Source organism: Azolla caroliniana, unplaced genomic scaffold (assembly GCF_043228905.1).
Source record: "Azolla caroliniana isolate FFs.n. ecotype wild unplaced genomic scaffold, voAzoCaro1.0.p SCAF_115, whole genome shotgun sequence".
Taxonomy (NCBI): domain Eukaryota; kingdom Viridiplantae; phylum Streptophyta; class Polypodiopsida; order Salviniales; family Salviniaceae; genus Azolla; species Azolla caroliniana.
In genome coordinates, this window is record NW_028230550.1 from 27,219 (window position 1) to 46,977 (window position 19,759).

At 37.9% G+C, this 19,759-nt stretch overlaps 2 protein-coding genes across 2 annotated transcripts; both read right to left on the reverse strand.

The window, feature by feature from the left end:
- Positions 1–1,792: 1,792 nt before the first annotated feature.
- On the reverse strand, positions 1,793–14,416 carry LOC147849233 (DEAD-box ATP-dependent RNA helicase 20-like). The gene is made up of 14 exons (XM_087337743.1): positions 14,075–14,416; positions 7,194–7,286; positions 6,941–7,105; positions 6,743–6,838; positions 5,867–5,941; positions 5,632–5,793; positions 5,476–5,556; positions 5,278–5,376; positions 5,091–5,186; positions 4,887–5,018; positions 4,228–4,302; positions 2,655–2,744; positions 2,501–2,575; positions 1,793–2,415 (listed from the first exon to the last, which is right to left on the reverse strand). Exons 1-14 carry the CDS (start codon positions 14,354–14,356, stop codon positions 2,233–2,235), a joined length of 1,704 nt encoding a protein of 567 aa, XP_087193869.1. The 5' UTR covers positions 14,357–14,416; the 3' UTR covers positions 1,793–2,232.
- A 1,768-nt stretch (positions 14,417–16,184) lies between these two features.
- LOC147849234 (uncharacterized) lies at positions 16,185–17,811 on the reverse strand. Its single transcript, XM_087337740.1, has one exon. The coding sequence runs from the start codon at positions 17,766–17,768 to the stop codon at positions 16,377–16,379; it is 1,392 nt and encodes a 463-aa protein (XP_087193866.1). The 5' UTR covers positions 17,769–17,811; the 3' UTR covers positions 16,185–16,376.
- Between the last annotated feature and the right edge of the window lie 1,948 nt (positions 17,812–19,759).

A 19,759-nucleotide genomic window follows, 5' to 3' on the forward strand; every position in this document is an offset into this window, starting at 1 on the left:
TAAAATTATGCTATGAATAGAGCAAGAGATTAACTTGTGTACCCCTTAGGACTACTCGGTTGTTCCCTTACGAGTCATAAAATCAATGATCTCATCAATATACATCCCAAAAGGAGTCTGTGATAGGAGACAACCTTGTTTTGCACCAATGGTGTTAGTGAAGCGATTGGATAGGCCACCCGAACATCGTACACACCTAGAGAGTTGCTCATATAAAGCATAGATAGCCCAAATCATGTAATCATGTCATCTAATATCTCCAAGCTTTAAAGCCTATCAAGCAACCACTCTCTAGGGACTGTGTCAAAGGCGTTGCGGAAGTCCACAAAACAACAATGTAATTTCTTCTTGCAAACCTTGGGTTGGTAAATTAAGCATCTACGTGTGAAGATATGGTCAATAGTAGAGAAGGCTCATCTAAGCTAGCATTTCCAGGTGCTCGAAGACTTAATGGCTCCATATAATCGTTGAACTCTACTTACATTACTACACCATATAATTTAGCGAGCATATGACAAATCATAGATTGACATATTCGCATTCGTGGGGGTTCCCAAATGCATGAAAAGCATTCGGTAAAAAAAAAGAGAATTCATAAACTCACTCCTTTTTAGTTTCCTAATATAAAAAAAGGGAACTTCACAATAAAAAAGGGACTTCACACTAATAAAATTTTAAAATAAATGTAAAAATATTCGTTTTATTTTTAATAGATAAATAAAATAAAATAAAGGTTCATCAATTCCTCACTTTTTATTCTCCCATAATTTATGGATATTTTTATCTTACATTAAAAATGGGACTTCACACTAATCATATTTCTATAATAAATATAAAATATTACTTTTTTTAAAATAATAAATAAATAAACTAAAGGTTCATAAATTCCCCCCTTTTCTATTGGACACTGTAAAGGAGATTTAATACTAATCATATTTTTATAACTTTTTAATGAATGACTGTTCTTGTTTTAGTGAATTAATTTTTTTTATATTTGTTTTGCAAAACGAATGGTTCTATAGTATTCTTGGGGCCATCTCATATTCTCAAATATTGGGAATATCACACATGGAGAATATTACAAATATCATTTATGGGACCAATCATAATGGTACCATATGTATTTGGGTCAATAGTGTCCCCTCTATCATCTATGTATGAGTGCCACTGTGGTGGAAAACCCTTGACGAGGACACGGTTGAAGAGTAGAGTGAGAAAAGGAGCTAGGCACGCTATATGAGAAAAGCATATATGATGTGTTCAACCCGCAATCCTATGTCACCTTCATAACCCTAGAGGTCATAAAAAGTGTTCATTCACATCGTGGGTCATGTCAAGTGTTCTCTAGAGTTCTTTTTGAGTCTTAAAGCTACACATATCACCCTTGAGCTTTGGTGCTGATCAAAGTCCTACTATAACTTCAAAGCGTAACAATACTTACATGCACGAACAGATCAGTGTTAGATGCTAGATCCTTGTCTTCACAATATGTACCTTCATAGTAATAAATAAAAGTGACATATCTCTGAATGGATAAGGCATTATACAAGCAGCACCACGTGCTCAATTAAATGCTAAGTATCATCTGATATATCTGTACTTTAGTAATAGCTCAGCCAACCAAGACATAGTAACAAGAATGAACATGGTACAATCACAATAACACTGAATACAATCCAGAACCTCTTTTAACCAATAGGAACCAAAACGTTCAAGCAATGAAAAAAGGATACTGCAATTACTGATTATACACGCAGCAGCAAAATAATAGGTCACCAAAATGTTCAAACAATGAAAAAACAAAGATAACTCTTACCACATTATATATGCACATACAGTGCACCAATAAAATTGTCCTACACAATTTTGCAAGAAAATGACAGTACATAAAAATCCATATTTTCAACTAACATTCCTTGCATTCACATCATTTTTCCTTCCGATTTTACTGATCTAGTGTACGGTAGACAACTCTGAATTTATGCACTGAATGCATCTGAATAGCCTTTGCTTTCTACACTGCAGTGTGCAACCACATGCTATGGATTCCAAAAGTTGATTATGAGAAAACAAAATGCTAAAATCTCTATTTCCAACATACGACACATTGATCAATACAAGCATTTCCCTCTCCTCTGCTGGATCCATGATAGACTTGTGGTTATCGTGATTTCCATGATAAATTCTTTGTGCACTGCAGTCTCTTCTAAAACCTCTGATCTTGCTAATGTCTCAATCATCCCAGGCATCATCTGCTGCTCCCTCTGCCTTCTTCGGATCTACCGGTGAAACAAGCATGTGTTTGTACTTGTCCTCTACTCGAACAGCTGTATTACCTATCTGCCCTACACCAGTGACTCCAAGTCTGCCTTCTCTAAATGCAGCTGCCTGCTCTCTTTCTTTCTTCCGTGCAGCCTGCACGCAATTTAAAACATGGTTGCACAGTAGTTGAGAAAGTATAACTCAGCAAAATGCGGATATGATCTGAAAGTTAACTTACCCTTCCTGTTGCAAAAGCCATAGCATTTCCAGATTCAGCTTCTGTTATTGCTTTTCGAATTTGGGCCACAAGGAACTACAGAAGACAATCAACAGGTTACCACGTGAGGGACTGGTGAGAGAGCGTACTTGAGAGGAATCAAAAGTAATCTTACAGCATCACGATCTGTAAAAAATGAAGTTGCTTGGCCCATTGCACCTGCCCGACCAGTTCTGCCAATTCTATGCACATAGTCTTCCATTGTCTGAGTTATGTGAGAATGATTGAGTTAGTGCCACCTTGACTTGTAGAGGTCACAATTCTCTAGCACATAAGCAGAATTGTAGATGCATTTAACACAAAGTAGTTTGTATGAGTCTGTCTGGAAGATCAGATACCATTAGACAGCCTAAAATCTAAAGAGAATATGAATATGTTGCATTTGAAATAAGACGGCAATGTCTTGTTTGCCACATAGACATCATCCATGAGCTATTTTTTATTCATTGTTTTTCTACACAGCAGAGCCGTTCAGAAAAAGTACACTTCAGACCCCTTCCAGAAATTAATATCATTGAGCAGCCTACAAATCAAAGAGAATATCGCATATATGATAATACAGCTGAGAAGAAGACTATAATGGCAACGCATAGTCCCTGCCTTTGAAATAGAGACTGTTAGCATGTGCAGGATCCAACCAAAACATTCCATAAACTGCATAGAGTTGACAAGCTCTCTCTTAGCAGAGAGAGAAATACATTCACAACAAAACACCTACATGCAGGGAAGGGAGTCTTCCATAAATTCCAGAAAGTAATGTAAAGAGTTCATATTTATCAGTTAGCTCTTGCATTATAGGTTCAAAAGAGTGCATCATAATCTACATATGTAGTCTCCTATGTGCATAAGCTAATTTTGACCGGGAGTTCATCATTGTAGTCTTAGCTTAAAAACAAACCCCATCCTTCAGTATTGTACTCTCTCTTATTTCAATTCCTGACCTAGAGTGCCACCCTCTGGAGAATATTCAAGCAATCACCATTAAGGAAGAACACATCTGATCAAGTTCACTGTTAGCCTAAGCAAAAGGCATCCCAAAGTTCTGGTATATGGATCTACAGTCAACTGAGGATTTAGCAGTCATGAGAGTGAAGAGCATCTTTCAATCAAGCTGAAAAAAAACAAATATATAATAACTTTTACAGCATCTTTCACTAGAGTAGCAAGTTCAATCTGACACTTAGCTGTCTTGGATCAAGTAGCATCAAGCAAGTTAGCAACATCTCATTGTCCATTGTGCACTGGGATATATTTGGATTAAATGAACAATTTAGGTCGAGTGACCATACCATAACCCAATTGGATTAGCTATACAGAGATCCTAACTTGCTGGTTAGGAAATGTTTACAAGAAAGAAAGAAAGATATATAACGTCTTTTAAGAGGCCAAAATGGCTTATAAGACCAAACAAGAGATTAATCTTAATCTTTTCTCATCCTTGAGAACCACAAACCAAGATAGATGTAACAAGTAAAAAGTAAAAAGTAAATAGCAATAAAATAAGTCGTGACTAAAGAATCTTTTTATCTATACAAGGATAAATTATAAAGAAACTACCTTGTTGTTGACTTAGATAATCTATTCGTAGAAAAAAATTCAACCAGACACCCTTACTTAAGTATGAACAAGAGTTTCTAGCTGCAAAGTTTTATGTAGAATGCTTTCATAAAAACGAGGGGATGCTGTACCTTAGGAAGGTCTAGGTTGACAACATGCGCAACCCCACTGACATCAAGTCCACGAGAGGCAACATCTGTCGCAACCTGTGAAGATGGCCAAGCAACATTCATGTCTTAATTACTGTGATGCGTAGAACTTATGGATGGGATTATTAAAATTTAACAAAAAGAGCAAACATGCACTTAAGAACAACTTCTAATTCAGGTGTTTCATACAGCGCAATAAGTTCGCATGGAGCTTTTAGTCATAGCCCTGACCTCTACATGAGAGATATCTCGCTATAGTGCCTAGCGAGTTACTCTTAAACAGATGCACCTACAAGACCTCAAAAGCACATCAAACCCTAAGATGGCTGTATCTTGCTTGTGAAGATTAGTTTCCATGATATTTCTTTTGCGTTGGATAACTTGACCACATTGAAAAACACCAATTCCGTCACAATAAGAGTAGACACATCCCACAGATATGTTGAGCCCTACTAAACTGAAGAACAAAGTGAAGCTGAACATCTTTTCTTGAATACTCAAAAGGATTGCCTCCACCACATAAGCAGAAATGTGAGAATAGGACTGATTCCTTAATATATTGCTAGAGGTTTTGTTATAACATGCACATTCACTTTTATCATTAATGTTGAATACATTACTCTATTTAGTTCAAGACTTACCAAAATGGAGATATTGCCCTTCCTAAAGTCACGCAGAGCTGCTTCTCGTTCTGCTTGGCTCCTCCCACCATGCAAAGCAGATGATTTGAGACCTTGGGCAACTAATGCATCTGAAATCTCATCACACCTTGTCTATCAAAAACAGAAAAGAAAAATTAACACAGTTCATGCATGTAATTAACCACAAATGTTAAAACTGCTCACCTTCCGCTCAACGAAAACAATTGTGAGGGGTGCAGAATGCCCTGCTCTTTCTGCTTGACCTGATGCTTCTACAAGAAGTGACAATAGCTGATCCATCTGTCCAAATAATGTTACTATATCAGCTGATCGAACAAAAGTTAGAACCCTACATAATAAGTACTAACAGCTGAGGTTATTGCAGCCTTACCTTTTCTTCTTCAGTTACTTTGTTCAGCATTTGAGAGACATTTGCAGTTGGACTACTTACTTTTCCAACTTTCACCCGTACAGGATTGCAAAGATACTCCTGGGAAACACACCCCAACGGAACTCATCATGATCAATTTAAAAGTTTATTTCACAAATACTATGGCGGTTTATGTCATCAAATGAAAAATGACCAAACCTGAGCTAAGGCTTCAATCTCCTCCGGCATAGTAGCACTGAACAATAGTGTTTGATGCTTTTTGGGCAAATTCCTCATAATCTACAAATTAAATATGTTGCTAAGAAAGGGGATTATTGGCACTATTTTAACAACTACTTCAGTTAAAACCTTTACCTCTCTGATCTGCGGTTCAAATCCCATATCAAGCATCCTGTCAGCTTCATCTAGGACAACATAAGATACCCTTGACAAAGAGCTATTTCCTTGCTGCAGGTGATCTATAAACCTTCCAGGTGTGGCCACAACAACTTCCACTCCAGCTCTAAGCTCAGATTTCTAGATTAAAGGAGTATAAATCAATCCAAACCAGTCATTTCAAATAGAAACATGATCAAACATAATCACCTACCTGCTCTCCAATGTTTGTTCCTCCAACAACAATTGCAGTCCGGAACTTGTCAAGTGATAGGCTGAACGATTTCACCTGCATAGAATACAGATTTAGACAAAGTATAAACGTTAAATTCCAGGGAAAACCACTTAATTTGCTATAACTATCAACAACTCGTGAAGGAGTCATTGATTACTAAAGTTCAAACAAAACAATTTTGGAAAAAAGATGAAGTTTGTGATAAACTGAGGTTAACTTCAATTATAATCGGACACAACAAACTCTGAATCCACCATATAATACAATAATAATCTTAAGAGGAATATTCCATTTCCAAGAACATTCTACAATTAACAATTACAACTAATAATAGTTGCGCCTCACCATTGAAATCGCTACAATTTTTTGAAAAGCCATAGGCAATGTGAAAAAAAATGTTAACATGGGAAGGCCAATTCCCACATGGCACAAACCTTGAAGTATCATTGGGTTTAAGTTGGTTGTTCAATTTCCAAATTTCAGCCATTACATTCTTATTCAGTGGCATATTGTATCACTCATAATTCTATAGCGGAACTCTCGATATTTTTGCCACTAGCGCATATCACATACCATAGTGCTTATTTTATATGAGTAGATAGTAGGCTATACGTGCAGAGACTGAATGACAACCAAATGTTGGCCATGTAGTGTATCAGAGTTGATAATTAGACACCAGATCTAATACACATATTAATATGGTGAGTGAATCAAGAACAGTCTAAATCTTGAAATCTCATACTTAATTTGAACCAGATCAAATAAATAGCAGGATTTCATTTCTATTATTCACGATTTCATACTCAATCACAGTTAAGAATATCCAGGTAAGACAAAAGATATCGAATTTGACACCTCTTTTTCAATTTGCTGTGCTAGCTCTCTTGTAGGAGCAAGGACCAATGCCAAAGGCCCATCTCCATGGCGCACTGAAGGCTGTGCCAAGCAATGCTGCACACATATAAAAGTCATAAGAGGTAGTCAAAACCAATTTTATTCCTTAAAATTCTTTGATGAATAATCTTTTACCAAGCATAACATCTGAATAGATACCTGAATCATTGGTATTGAAAACGCAGCAGTCTTCCCACTTCCTGTCTCTGCACAGCCAAGCAAATCCATCCCACTTAATGCCACAGGCATAGCTTGTGCTTGGATTGGTGTAGGTCTTGTATACTGGTGAAAGGAAATGTCCTTCATGATGCTTGCATGAAGACACTGTACAACGAAAATCGCCAAGAAAAACAAATAAGTTGTCAATTAAAGACATGTAGAACAGAGGGCTGAAGACGAAAGACAGGCACACCATATCTTCAAAAGTCTCCACAGGTGCTGGTGCTGCAGGTGTTCCTTCAGTAATCTCAACATCTACATTCAACCGTGCCCTCATCTCTGCAATCTGACAATATCAACAGAATTGTGAAAACACAAAGAGATACGGTCAATCAGCCTCCAGATATATTATAATAAACCACAAAATCAAATAACACTTAATTATAACATAGATATGTTCATTAAAGATGAGGGCAGTTTAAAACAGAAATAAAACTAGATTTTAGCAGAATAATATAAAGGGCGTCATTCACAGAACTACAAATATGTCATTAATTATTGTCAGCAATTGTCTTGATGTACCTCTAAATTGTTTCCATACATTTGTATCTGTCTAATGAAGCACAACAAACAAATTGCAATAAAATACCAGACATACACTTAATCTGTTCTCCACACACATGGCTTCTTTTTGTAATACACATACATGAAAGTTCCTATCCAGCTTGACTGAAATTATCCTTGACAAAAGCGTAAATAGTAGAACATAGATGACAAGATTAAAATTGACGCACATAGATGAACTTTCCAAGATAAAGCATATCATATAGATTTCCGAAGCCTTCCAAGTTGCACTCACATGTATTTCTTTACATTATTGAGAAAATCTTAGAACATAAACCAGTACAGCAATTAAGCTTAAAGGCGTGAAACACAGGATCACTCCTCTAGATTTACCCTTGTCATATATGGCCAAAATATTGGACCTTGGGCACAATACTCAATAAGGGCCAAATTCTTTTATGTGACTGATTTTTAAATTCAGTTGACGCTGAAGGATCACAATAGCAAACATAACAAATGTCACTTCCCCTGGATATAAATAGCCATAACTCCCACCCATTTGTAGCAAGATAAAAAAATCCAAGAATCATAGTTTTATCTCTTACTCTTTCTTTAGTTTCTGGTAAGAAAAAGACCCTCTAGTCTTAGTGTGATAGAGAGGTATATTACAAAGAAGGCTTCTTGGGCTCTAAGGAGCTTTTTGAGGTGTGGGTGCTTTTTTGGTGCACTTGGTTAGATTTGTGAAGTTCTTTGCACAATAAATTTGACAGTGTTGTTCAAATCTGGATTACGGCAACTACAAAATTTGATGTGGCAAAGTTTACATGAATCAAGTTTATGGCAGGTGAAGAGCAGGATCCACTGGTACACCAAGGTTTAGCAAAAGACGCCAAAATAGCTTATAAGCCCAATTGGCAAATTCTTTCTTCTAGAGGTATTCGTGCATTGCTGGTACACCAAGGAGGTTAATAAAGTATTCTTGGTGTACCCACCTCTTTTGCTAAACCTTGGTGTACACCAATTGGAAAATTATTCCGTCTAGAGGTACTCGTGCATATCTGCCTATTTCAATCTCAAACTGAAGTGAAGAACTTCGCAACTGCCCTATCACAATGCGCAACACATAGGATATAAGTGTGTCCATATAAGAGGGCCTGCTACTGAACCCATCCTCCAATGTGCATAAATAGTGTCTTATAAACGGCCATCTTCCTACCAAGAGAAGTCGTGGAGCTGATCCATGTTATTTTGTTTTTCAACTTGATAATATCAGTTCAGATCACTCTTATTCTTTTCCAATTTGTTCATGTTTAGATGGGGACAATCAAAGCTATATTGAAGTTGGGGTGGTGCATTTATGTTTATGCCATGTGACTGGAACCATTGTTGGGTTTCAGCGTACCAACAATGAATATCTCCATGTTCAGCAAGTTGTTCTGATGACATTATTGTCAACCTTGAGTATCTTTATTTAGGGAGCTCCCAAAGCTGTTTGATATTGGTCACTGATCGGAATAATGCCTCAATGATTAATGGGGTGGTCCCCATCTCTACCTGGATTATATCATGGGGCACCGATGCTTTGCTCCTTAAAGAATAGAGGACACTCATGATCTAAATCAAGACCAACGTCAAGAAAGAATAAATGCTTTCATTGTCACAAAGAAGGGCATCTTGAGAGAGATCTCCAGAACAGAAACGCAATAGCTGATCTTATGACAGTGCATCTCATGACTCAGGAAATGACTGACTTCTTCATTTGGGCTGTTTATACCACATGTCACCTCATAAGGATTGGTTTGTTACGTACAAGACCTTAGAAGAAGGAAAGGTTTTGTTATGAAATAACAAAGCCTACAGCGTCATCGGTATAGACACAATATGGATCAAGATGTATGAAGGAACCAAAAGAACATTGACAGATGTCCAGCATGTTCCAGAATTGAGGAGTTTGATATCCTTGGGAATGCTCAACTTCAACAGCTGCAACTACAAATGTGAAGCTGGAACCATATGACGTGCTCTAGTTGTTCTGGACGGGAAGAGAGCTCATGGTATCTACATAGTGAAAGGGAGCACAATTACAGGCATTGCAGCTGTGTCATTAACCTTTAATTTTGATGACACCAAATTATGGCATATTCATCTTGGGCATATAAGTGAGTGGTCTGGGCAAGATATGAGAGTATACAAGGATTGTTATGTTGCTACAAGATACAAAAACTAGACTTCTGTGAGCATTATGTATTTAGATGCAAAGTCTAGTTAAGTTTAGTATAATAATCCATTACATCCACGCGGATCTATCGGATTCTTCTTGAGTTCCCTTTCCTGGTGGCAGTAAATACATGTTAAACTTCATTGATGGATTCTCAAGTAAGGTTTGGATATTTATTTTGAAACACAAAAATGAAGTCTTTGTCAAATTCAAATAATGGAAAATAACCTTGACAGAGAAGCAAACAGAAAGGCAAATCAAACTTGCCAATAAACAGCATGGAGTTTGCAAGATTCAAGATTGCACAAGAGTTGTGGTCAAGTGCTCCTGCTAGCTATTAAAATTTGAGAGTATTTGGATGTCTGTTCAGGCTCACGTAATTTAAGACAACCTTGAGCCACTCGAAAAGAAAATCATTTTTCTCAAGTATCCTAAACAAGTTAAAGGAAACAAACACTGATGTCCAACAACAAGATAACGCATCAGTAGCAGAGATGTGAATTTTAACAAAGATGAGATGGTCAAATCTCAAGAGTGTTGAAAGGAGGTGGAGCTTGAGGTGAAGTCTCCCAAAGAATTGCCAACAGATCAAGAAGAGGACGATAAACAACAGACAGTGGATGATACAGATGCACACCAATTGCGGTAATATCAGCAAGCTAGAGATCAAGGAGAGTGACTAAGCCTCCACAAGAGTCTGGCTATGCAGAATCGGTTTCATATTGATAGTCACAAACCCCAATAACCATCAAGCCATGAATGATTAACAATCTACACCATGAGTGAAGAGATTAGTCTCTGCACACAAATCATGCTTGGGAAATTGCTGAGAATCAAAAGAATCAAAATATATTTGGGAAGCAAATGGGTCCTGAGGAAGAAAGACAAAATCCCTGGTATTAAAGAGGCAAGGCATAAAGCTCGATGGATGGCCAAAGGGCTTGATATAGCGATAAAGAATTGTCCTCAATGAAGTATTCTCTCCAATAGACATGCGTGGTTTAATGCATAGTCTACTTGCAATATAGCTCATCTCAATCTAGAGTTCACGCAATAACTAGATATCAAACAGCTTTCTTGCGTGGTGAACTAGATATCTTATCAAAAGGTTTGAAGTTCATGGTAAAGAAGATCATGATTGTTTACTAAAGAAATCTGTATATGACCTGCAACAATCTCCAAGACAGTGGTACAAGCAGCTTGATACCTTTTTGCTTGAGGACAGCTACCAGAGGAGTCTCACAAAAAAATGATTCTATTGAAACTACCCAAACTTGCTGGAACCAATAAAATAGACCTTTGATTCAGCATGGAGGTTTCACATGCTTTTTACTGATCAAATCTGGGTCAAAGTTCTCAATCAATTGGGATATAATCCGATCCCACCAACCTACCACTAATTCAAAAAATAATAATATTTAAATAAACCTTATTAGAGCAAAGAAAGACTGAGAAGGGACAATAGTGGGTGACGAAGAAGGATAATTAAATAAAGAAGTGATTAATCTTTTTTAGGTATGATAATATGGAAATTATCGGATATTATCATGAGAGAAACTAGAGATGCTCCCCATATGGACCCAATTTACATGAAGCATGGGTAATTCACAAGATTCAGTGAGAATGTTAGAGGCACTAACGAAGTTGCAGAGTGAAACAAAAAAAGATTGCTTTTGTCGGTGTATGATAATTGTATATATTACATGAGGCTCACGGATGGACCCTTCATTATTTTCTTTTATATGTCAATCACATTTTGCATGCTTTTGAAATTACAAATTTTAAACCTCAGTTAAATGGAGAGTTTGGAATTAAAATTTTGGATGCTGTGAAAAAAATTGGAAATGGAGATTCATGGAGATAGAAAATCTGGGTCACTTTCTCTATCAAAGAAAGAATACATTAAAAAGTTGTTACAACAATTCGATGTCGAAAACAAGAAACCCATCAGTACTCCATTGGCAGAACATTTCAAACTTTCAGCAGCATTGTGACCACAAGCTGCAAACAGGGCCCAAATGTCTCATGTTCCCTATGCTAGAGTTGACAGGGGGCTCATGTATGCCATGGTATGCACTAGACCTGATATTGCACTCATTGTGAGTTTCATAAGAAGATATAAGGGAAACCCAAGAAAAGTGCATTGGCAAGTCGTGAAATGGATTTTTTAATATGTAAATCTTAGTACTGATGTCCGTTTAGCTTATGGATGAAACTACTAGAAGTGTTGTAAGATATGCGGTTTGGATCATGTTGGAGATTTAGTAAGAGAAAATCCTTGACAGGATATGGTTCCACTTTGTTTGGATGTACTATCAGCTGGAGCAATGTTGAAGCTGACTGTTGCTTTGTCAGCCAGCTACAGAAACAGTGAAAGAAGCTGTTTGGCTTCAAGGTTTGGTTGGTGTGTTTGGATGAGACGCTAATTTACTGCAATAATCAAACTGCCATACATATGGCCAAAAACCAAATGTACCATGAATGGACCAAACATATTTAAATCAACATGCACTTCTTGAGAGTTACAATAGCACGAGAGTTTATTAACACCATTGGATGAGACACTAGTTTACTGCAATAATCAAACTGCCATACATATGGCCAAAAACCAAATGGACCAAACATATTTAAATCAACATGCACTTCTTGAGAGTTACAATATCACAAGAGTTTATTACAGTTGAGAAAATCAACAGAACAGATAATCCACTAAATATGATGACCAAACCAGTTTCAACAGCCAAGTTCAGGCATTGCCTTGAACTTGATTGATGTGTCAATTAGATGAAACTTTGACAACATTTGGACCAAGGTACGGATTTGTTATGCAGCATCAAAATACTGGGCCTTGGGCCCAATAATCAGGAAGTGCCAAATTCTTTTAGTGGCTGTTTTTTAATAGTCAAGAAGAGACAATTTCACACAGAACCAACAAGAAAACATGTTTCATGGTGTTTTCTAGAGATAAATTTGACATACTTGCCCTTTCTTTTATAACTTTAACTTGAGTGGGAATGAGCTAGACAATGGAAGTACAGAGAATGAGAATGGGGATCCGGATGGCGCATAGCTAGAAGAGACAACAAAACAGTTGGATACCTTGGACAGTGCACCACTCATATCATTGATCTCTCCTACAGCATGCATTGGATTGGGACTCGAACCCAAGGAAAGATACTACACAGAAGATCATGAGATAGATATTAATGGCGGATTTAGAACATCATCACTCCTTTTCCAAGATCAGCCTCTAACTCTGGATGAGAAGGTGATCATAGAGACACGAGCTACAAGGATGCTGCCCATAGAAATATATAGGATGTCTCAGAAAGACTATCCTCCTACAGAGCATTGTCTATCTTATATCACAAAGCTTTTGTGATAGTCCCTGTGTATATATTTCCAGTGTAACTTTTTACTTATTATGTATATTTCAATTTTCTAGGGTAATCTTGTAATTCTTTATCGTATTTTTTAGGTTGTCTTCTTATAGATCAAAAGGATACTTTTACTTTTTAGTTCTAGTTTCTCTCTTAGCTCTCTGTATAGATAACATACGACGTTTCATCAAGATTGCCATTTTTGGGAATTCATTATTCATGATCCATAAATCACTTCAACAAAACAGCTAATATAAACTCTCCTTCTCTCAACTTGATCACATTAGAACTTGCTTTCCCCACATTGTCGATCATGACACATAATTCAATTAATTGTTACCATCAATGACTAAAATTTGAAGCTGTTTTATAAACTTCACTGAAAGGGAAGAAGATAATCTATAAATTCATGTACTGTTAATGACCGAAAAATAAATTACTCAAAATTGTATTTATTCTATAGGTTCGTGTTTAGTTGATAACAAAAAACAGACATTTGAAGCTATTATAAATAGGAAAAGACTCAACTCTGAATATGATAAAGAGAGTACTCAAATTCAACGATATAGTCGATAAGAAGTTGATTTCCCATTGAAAACACCTATTTCATGTCAATGGTAGCTATGTTTCATGTCTGTGTCCAAAGTCTCTACGTTGAAAGAAAACAAAAAATGACTCAATTGTTTCAATTTGTGGAGCTATTCTGAAAGCTTGTATATAGTCAATATGTAGTTACAAAAGTACAATTTTTTCCATTGAAACGTCCTTTCCATGTCAATTGATTGTTTATTAACTATGACCTATGTTTCATGGATGGATCCAAAATCCCCACATTGAAGGAGGACAAACTATTAAAAATCAAAAGTAAAAGATGGATTTTCAAAAACAACCCAAACATAGCATTAAAAGGTAATTTCTAGATTTTCGTTTAAAAAAGCAAACTAAGAAAGGGAAGAATAGCAGAAGAAAAACCTGTTCTTGCTGCAAGCTAAGGATGCGATCAGAGGGTTTCCAAGCACACCACACGACCTCACGAACCCCCACATTACTTCCATCGCTTCTTCTGCTGCTGCGTATTCCATTATCGACGCCAAAACCATTACCAGAATCTCTATTTCTAGGGTTAGAACTGTATCGGCTACTGCTGTTGTTGTTGCTGTCCCAACTTCCACCGGACGAAGAGCGATGGATAGGGGGGGGAGGAACTGTGGCTGCTCCTGTTCCGGAGCGAAGATGAGGAGGAATGTAGGGCATGGCGATGGCGAGGTCGAAGGGGTCTTCTCTGTCTCACAAACACTTATTATGGCGATGGAACTCAAAAAAGTTCTACTCTGCCTGTGTTTCTTATCTCTCTCTGCCTCTCCTCCCCTCTCCTCTCCTCTCGAAGTGGACCCTAAAGCAACTGATAATAACTAAAATATCTGGTATGTTCTCACGCCCTCTCCACTAGTTCGACCTCAGGTTTCATTGATTAGGGTTAGGGTAGGGGCACCCTCATGGGTAAGGTTATCAGGTTGGGATTAGGGTTAGGGTTTAAGCCACCTAGCCAGCCATTCCCTAGGCCTTCGGACCACACCTCGAACCCGGGACATGAAACATTCGTAGCCCGTAGCCATCCGCTAATGCTTATCGCGTGCACCGACCTCACTTGGATATCGGTTACTTCTCCCAATTGAACACGCCAAACCCCTCCTCGTTCCACACACTTGTATATCGGCTACTTGAGCACCTGCTTGATCTTAAGATGATAGATGAGTCGCACATGGCCTCGCCTTATGGATCAGTAGATGAGACTCAATGGAACGCTCTTTTTGGGTTTCATGGCCATGTTTATGATCATTACTTTATATTATGGTGGTTGGCTTGGTGGTTTACACTAGAGCATCAAACTCATAACTTTGGGAGAACCTAAGTAAATTCAATCCTTGTTGTGGGCTAGGCCCTACCTCAAAGATTGCAATCCATCTCTCGTGGATAGATGTTAAAACTCTCTCTCTCTCTCTCTCTCTCTCTCTCTCTCTCTCTATATATATATATATATATATATACAGATATATGTGTGTGTGTGTGGGTGTGTGTGTGTGTGTATGTATATATATACATACATGTGTATGTGCCCCATTTTATTGCTAATTTGTGGATTTTAAGAAAACTCTTCATTGAGTTCCAATACACAAATTATGTATGGGAGAGAATGTTAAGTTTTTTGGGGTCTCAACTATGTACACACATGGACAAAAAAATATGTGAAAATGATTGATGGAGTTCCAATACACAAATGGGAGAGAATGTTAAATATTAGGGCCTCAACAACACATGTACATGCACAAGAATATTGTTATGTCAACTAAAGAGATCTCAAGGTTTCTTGATACATCTATTCGTTATATTGGGGTCAATGAAATGATATTAACAAAACAGTTGACCCTATACTATTTGGAAGAAATTGTCACGGCATGGACAACAATGGCATTAAAGAATCTCAAATCAATGTACTTAGTGTATCATTGATACTATATTTGACGAGATACGCACACCAAATGCATATATACATAATTGTGCTAGTACTTGACATGAACCAAGTCTTTTCCACACAGAGTGAGTTATTGGTGCATTGAACGAAAATACGTGTACATGTAGCAACGTTGCACAATGGAAATTAAAACATTGAACTTGCACACACTTTTAAGCATTTGGGTATTCATACAATGATGAATCTAAGTGCAAATGATGTTTGATACAAGGAATAAGTGTATGGCACAAACAATGTTCTCAAAGGGAGAATATTTGTGTGCATGATAATATTCGTACTTGGAGACTCAATGTGAATAAAGTTCAAATTTATATGGACATGTATGGGAGGAGAGAGTTGACAAAGGGTTATTGTTTTGAAATCTACGTATGTATATGTTATCCTTACAAGAGACATTAGCAAATAAGTATCATACGTTACATTCTTACAATCTACGAAATAGATACCTAAAAAAAGAACATTAAACCTACATATGTATATGTTATCCTTGTGTAATGCACAAAATCACCACATGTGAAGGCTTGCCTATTCAAGTACATAAATTCAATGAGCACAACGGATTAAAGTAAGAGTCTCATTGCTTTAATAATAAGATTTAGAGTTCTATAACCCAATCCTCATTCTCTATCATGCAAGAGTCCACGTGATCATGAGCTTTGATCATCCAAAGTAAAATATAAAATGCAAGAAGAATTATTAAACTCTCGCGTCCTTTTTCCACCAATATATAATCGATAACTTCTAACGAATGTTATTAGTGATATCACCCAAAGGTTGATAAAGTTGAGGGAAATCAACGAGGGGTGCCATGATCGAAGAGTTTGAGCCCGTGACGTTGAAAGGAGATTTCAAGGACAACTTGTTTCCAGTCGAGTGAGTAGGATTATTAGGAGGAGGCTGACGAATGGATCGGCTTAGGTGGTGATTCATGTTCGATGCATGACTCATTACATTACTCTTAAGGCCAAGGCCAAGAGTGCTTGAGCTCTGTAGGGGATTGAGCTGGGTAACGACAACGTCTTGGCACTCGAGGTGCGCCTTCTTGTGAGCCGCGAGGTTGCATTTGAACGCAAACTTCATCCCGCATTTGCATTTGATGGGCTCCCCGCACAGCTTCTCGTGGTCCCTAAGGTCGACTTCGATGTAGAACTTCTTGCCACACTTACGACAGGCATGGCTCTTCTCGCCATCGCTGTGCTTCCGGCCGAAGTGGCGCCTGAGTTCGTACAGGCCGACGAATGTCTTGCGGCAGAGTGGGCACCTGGACGGGATTTTCTTGTTATGGCCGGGTCCCTTGGCCGTGGGGTTACTATTGGTAGGGTCCAAGGACGGGGTTTTCCGCTGGAGCTTACAGACATCGGTCCCAGGGTAATGTGTCTTAAAGTGCATTTTCATGGTCTGAGGGTTTTTGAAGGTTTTATTGCAGCCTTCATAGCTGCATGTGAACGGCCTCCTGTTCTTGATGAGGTCCAGAGACACCACTGTCGCCACTGTCGGATCGTCATCTTCATCGCACACAGCCGCCAATTTAGCAGAACCCGCCGAATGATTATTGGCTTGTTCTCCCATGATTGGCTTGTTCTCTGGATTCGCGGCCTTCTTTTTCTCCCCCAGATCTGCTCTAATCTTGTCCTGATTAGGCCTCGCCTCTTCCTGTTCTGCCTTCATCTCTCCCCGATCTGCCCTGGTCTCTCCCTGATTTGGCTTGATGACTTGACCAGACGGTTGTTTCACCGGGGACAGGATCGATTTTAGCGTCGCTACTAAATTTGGGTGCATTCTGGGAGGGCTTAGATGATGGTCACGGGGGAAGGGAGTGTCACGGTAATTCCTGCTATAACCGTCGCTAAAAGCCATCAATTCTTGGCTTAGATCTGCAGAATCGCGAAGAAGAAACGATGAAGAATGAGAAGACGATGGATGGGGCGGTGGAGGAGGGGCAAGGATTGAGTAGAAATTGAGCCAATCTGGAGACTCGTCGATGATGAAATCGCCGCCGAAATTAGCGGACAAACCAGCATCGATGTCTGAATCGTTAAAGATAGCATCAGAGTTCGCTACGCTAGAGCTGAAGGGGCTGAAAGGGAAAATGATGGAACCAGCGGAATTAGATGAGCTTGGATATTCATCCATAATATGTATATATATATACAGACACAATCAATCAATTAATCTGAATTATATATAGATTAGATAGATTATGGATTGGATCAATCTAAATGATTAGAACTCTAATCAGGTGTCATAGAGGGAGTTTTCTGAATTATTAATGAATTCAGGATCAAGAAACTGTCTACTCTCCTGCTCTCTCTCATCGATCGTGGAGGAACGTAGAGAAAGAAAAAGGATGTTATAATGACAGAATGAATGAATGAATGAATGGAAGAGATATGGGTTGATTAGGAGCCATTGAAAGCGCCTTATGTTTTGTACAGAGTTTGGTCTCATGTCTCATTCATTACACAACAAGTTTGGCCCATGATTTTAGCCCTAATCAAGTACCGCCTAACAATATGTATGAGCACAATCATCTCCACCTTACTACACATACGCACATGTATAATGCCAATGTAGAAATCACATAAAAAATGCTAAGGCTCTAGACTCCAATATACTTTTACTAGAGTCTAGGATTTCACCTTGTAGTAACACCCCCATGTACACTGCCCGACTACCCACTCCACATTAGCGTGTCATTTTGGACGAACAAACCCCAATTGGTTGCATGCCACATTCGTCTTGTTTTTCCACCCCAAATTCTTGGCATGCAATGCACCATCCTTACTCCAGGATTCCAAGGGCCCTGTCTAACTAGACTTGTGGCTCGACCCCCCCCCCTCATTAGACCTTTGTCTTCTAGAGCAATTTTTTAACATCTTGTAGAGGGTTTTCCTACTTCCCGTTTAGTTGCTTGATCAATATCAATGACGTGATAATGATGAAGTGTGTCTCGTGGAATACTAAATGTACATGGATTCATTGTGGTCGAATGCACTTGATAATTAGAGGGCTGGTCAAAGTGTGACTCGTCTTATGCTTAAAGGGTGAGGTATTGTCCACTAGTAGATCAAGCTCACACCCCACATCTTGAAGATATAGGTTGATAGAATAGAAATTATCGTCACACAATTGCTATTAACTTGGAAACTTTGATTGAACTACCTTTGGTAGGCATTATCTTTTATTGTGTGAAGATATGATTATTATTGTTGTTTTCGAGTAGAATCCTTTTAAAGCTTTAGTGGTTGGATGCTCATTGCTAATGAATGGATAAACACATTTCACACATATATGTATCAAATAAAAAAAGTAAAGGTATATGGATGTTAGAACTAGACAATTCAACTCTTTTTTGACAATATAATATAGAATTGTTAGCACTTGCGTGGTCTAGACCCCAAATGATTGCTTTTAATTAGGATAAGAGGGGGAGGGGTGCATTACATGTCATTATTCCCAATGTCATGGCCTCCTAACTTGTTTGTTCTTCTTTCATGATGAAAAATAAGTTTAATGCCATGATAATTGCTTCATATAATGAACTTGTCTGTGTTCAAATGAGAAATAGAGTAAATAATAATAATTACAAGAGTTATACCTGGTTTGTCTCTTAAGGATTGTAATTGTTATGCTTATTTTAGTTTTGATAAGCTACTAGATTGAAAACATCATGATATATGACCATTGACTACAATAGTTATTACCTTCCTCAAATGTTTAATGAAACATACAATAACCATTCGGTTAAGTGCGCACTTTGAACGCATGGGTAAAGTACGCACTTAACCGAGCTATGCATTTAGGGATTTTCTGAAATTTTTTGGGGTTTTTTTATTAGGGTTTCTTGAAGTTTCTTCCTTCTGTGCTCTAACCATATGTTTCATGATTAGAGAAGTGATCAATTAATGTGATATAATTGACCTGAAACATTTATGATTTCAACATTTGTTGGATATCATTTCTTTCTTGATTCCATATTACCTTCTATTTTTGCCATTCTGCTAGGCCTACCTAATGAACTTCCTTGGATGCGATGACATTTTTCCTTGTGTTCTCTTCCTATTGGCGGTAGGTTTGAGGAACCGTAGTACACATGGAGATGGAAGAGACAAGAAAAGAGAGGC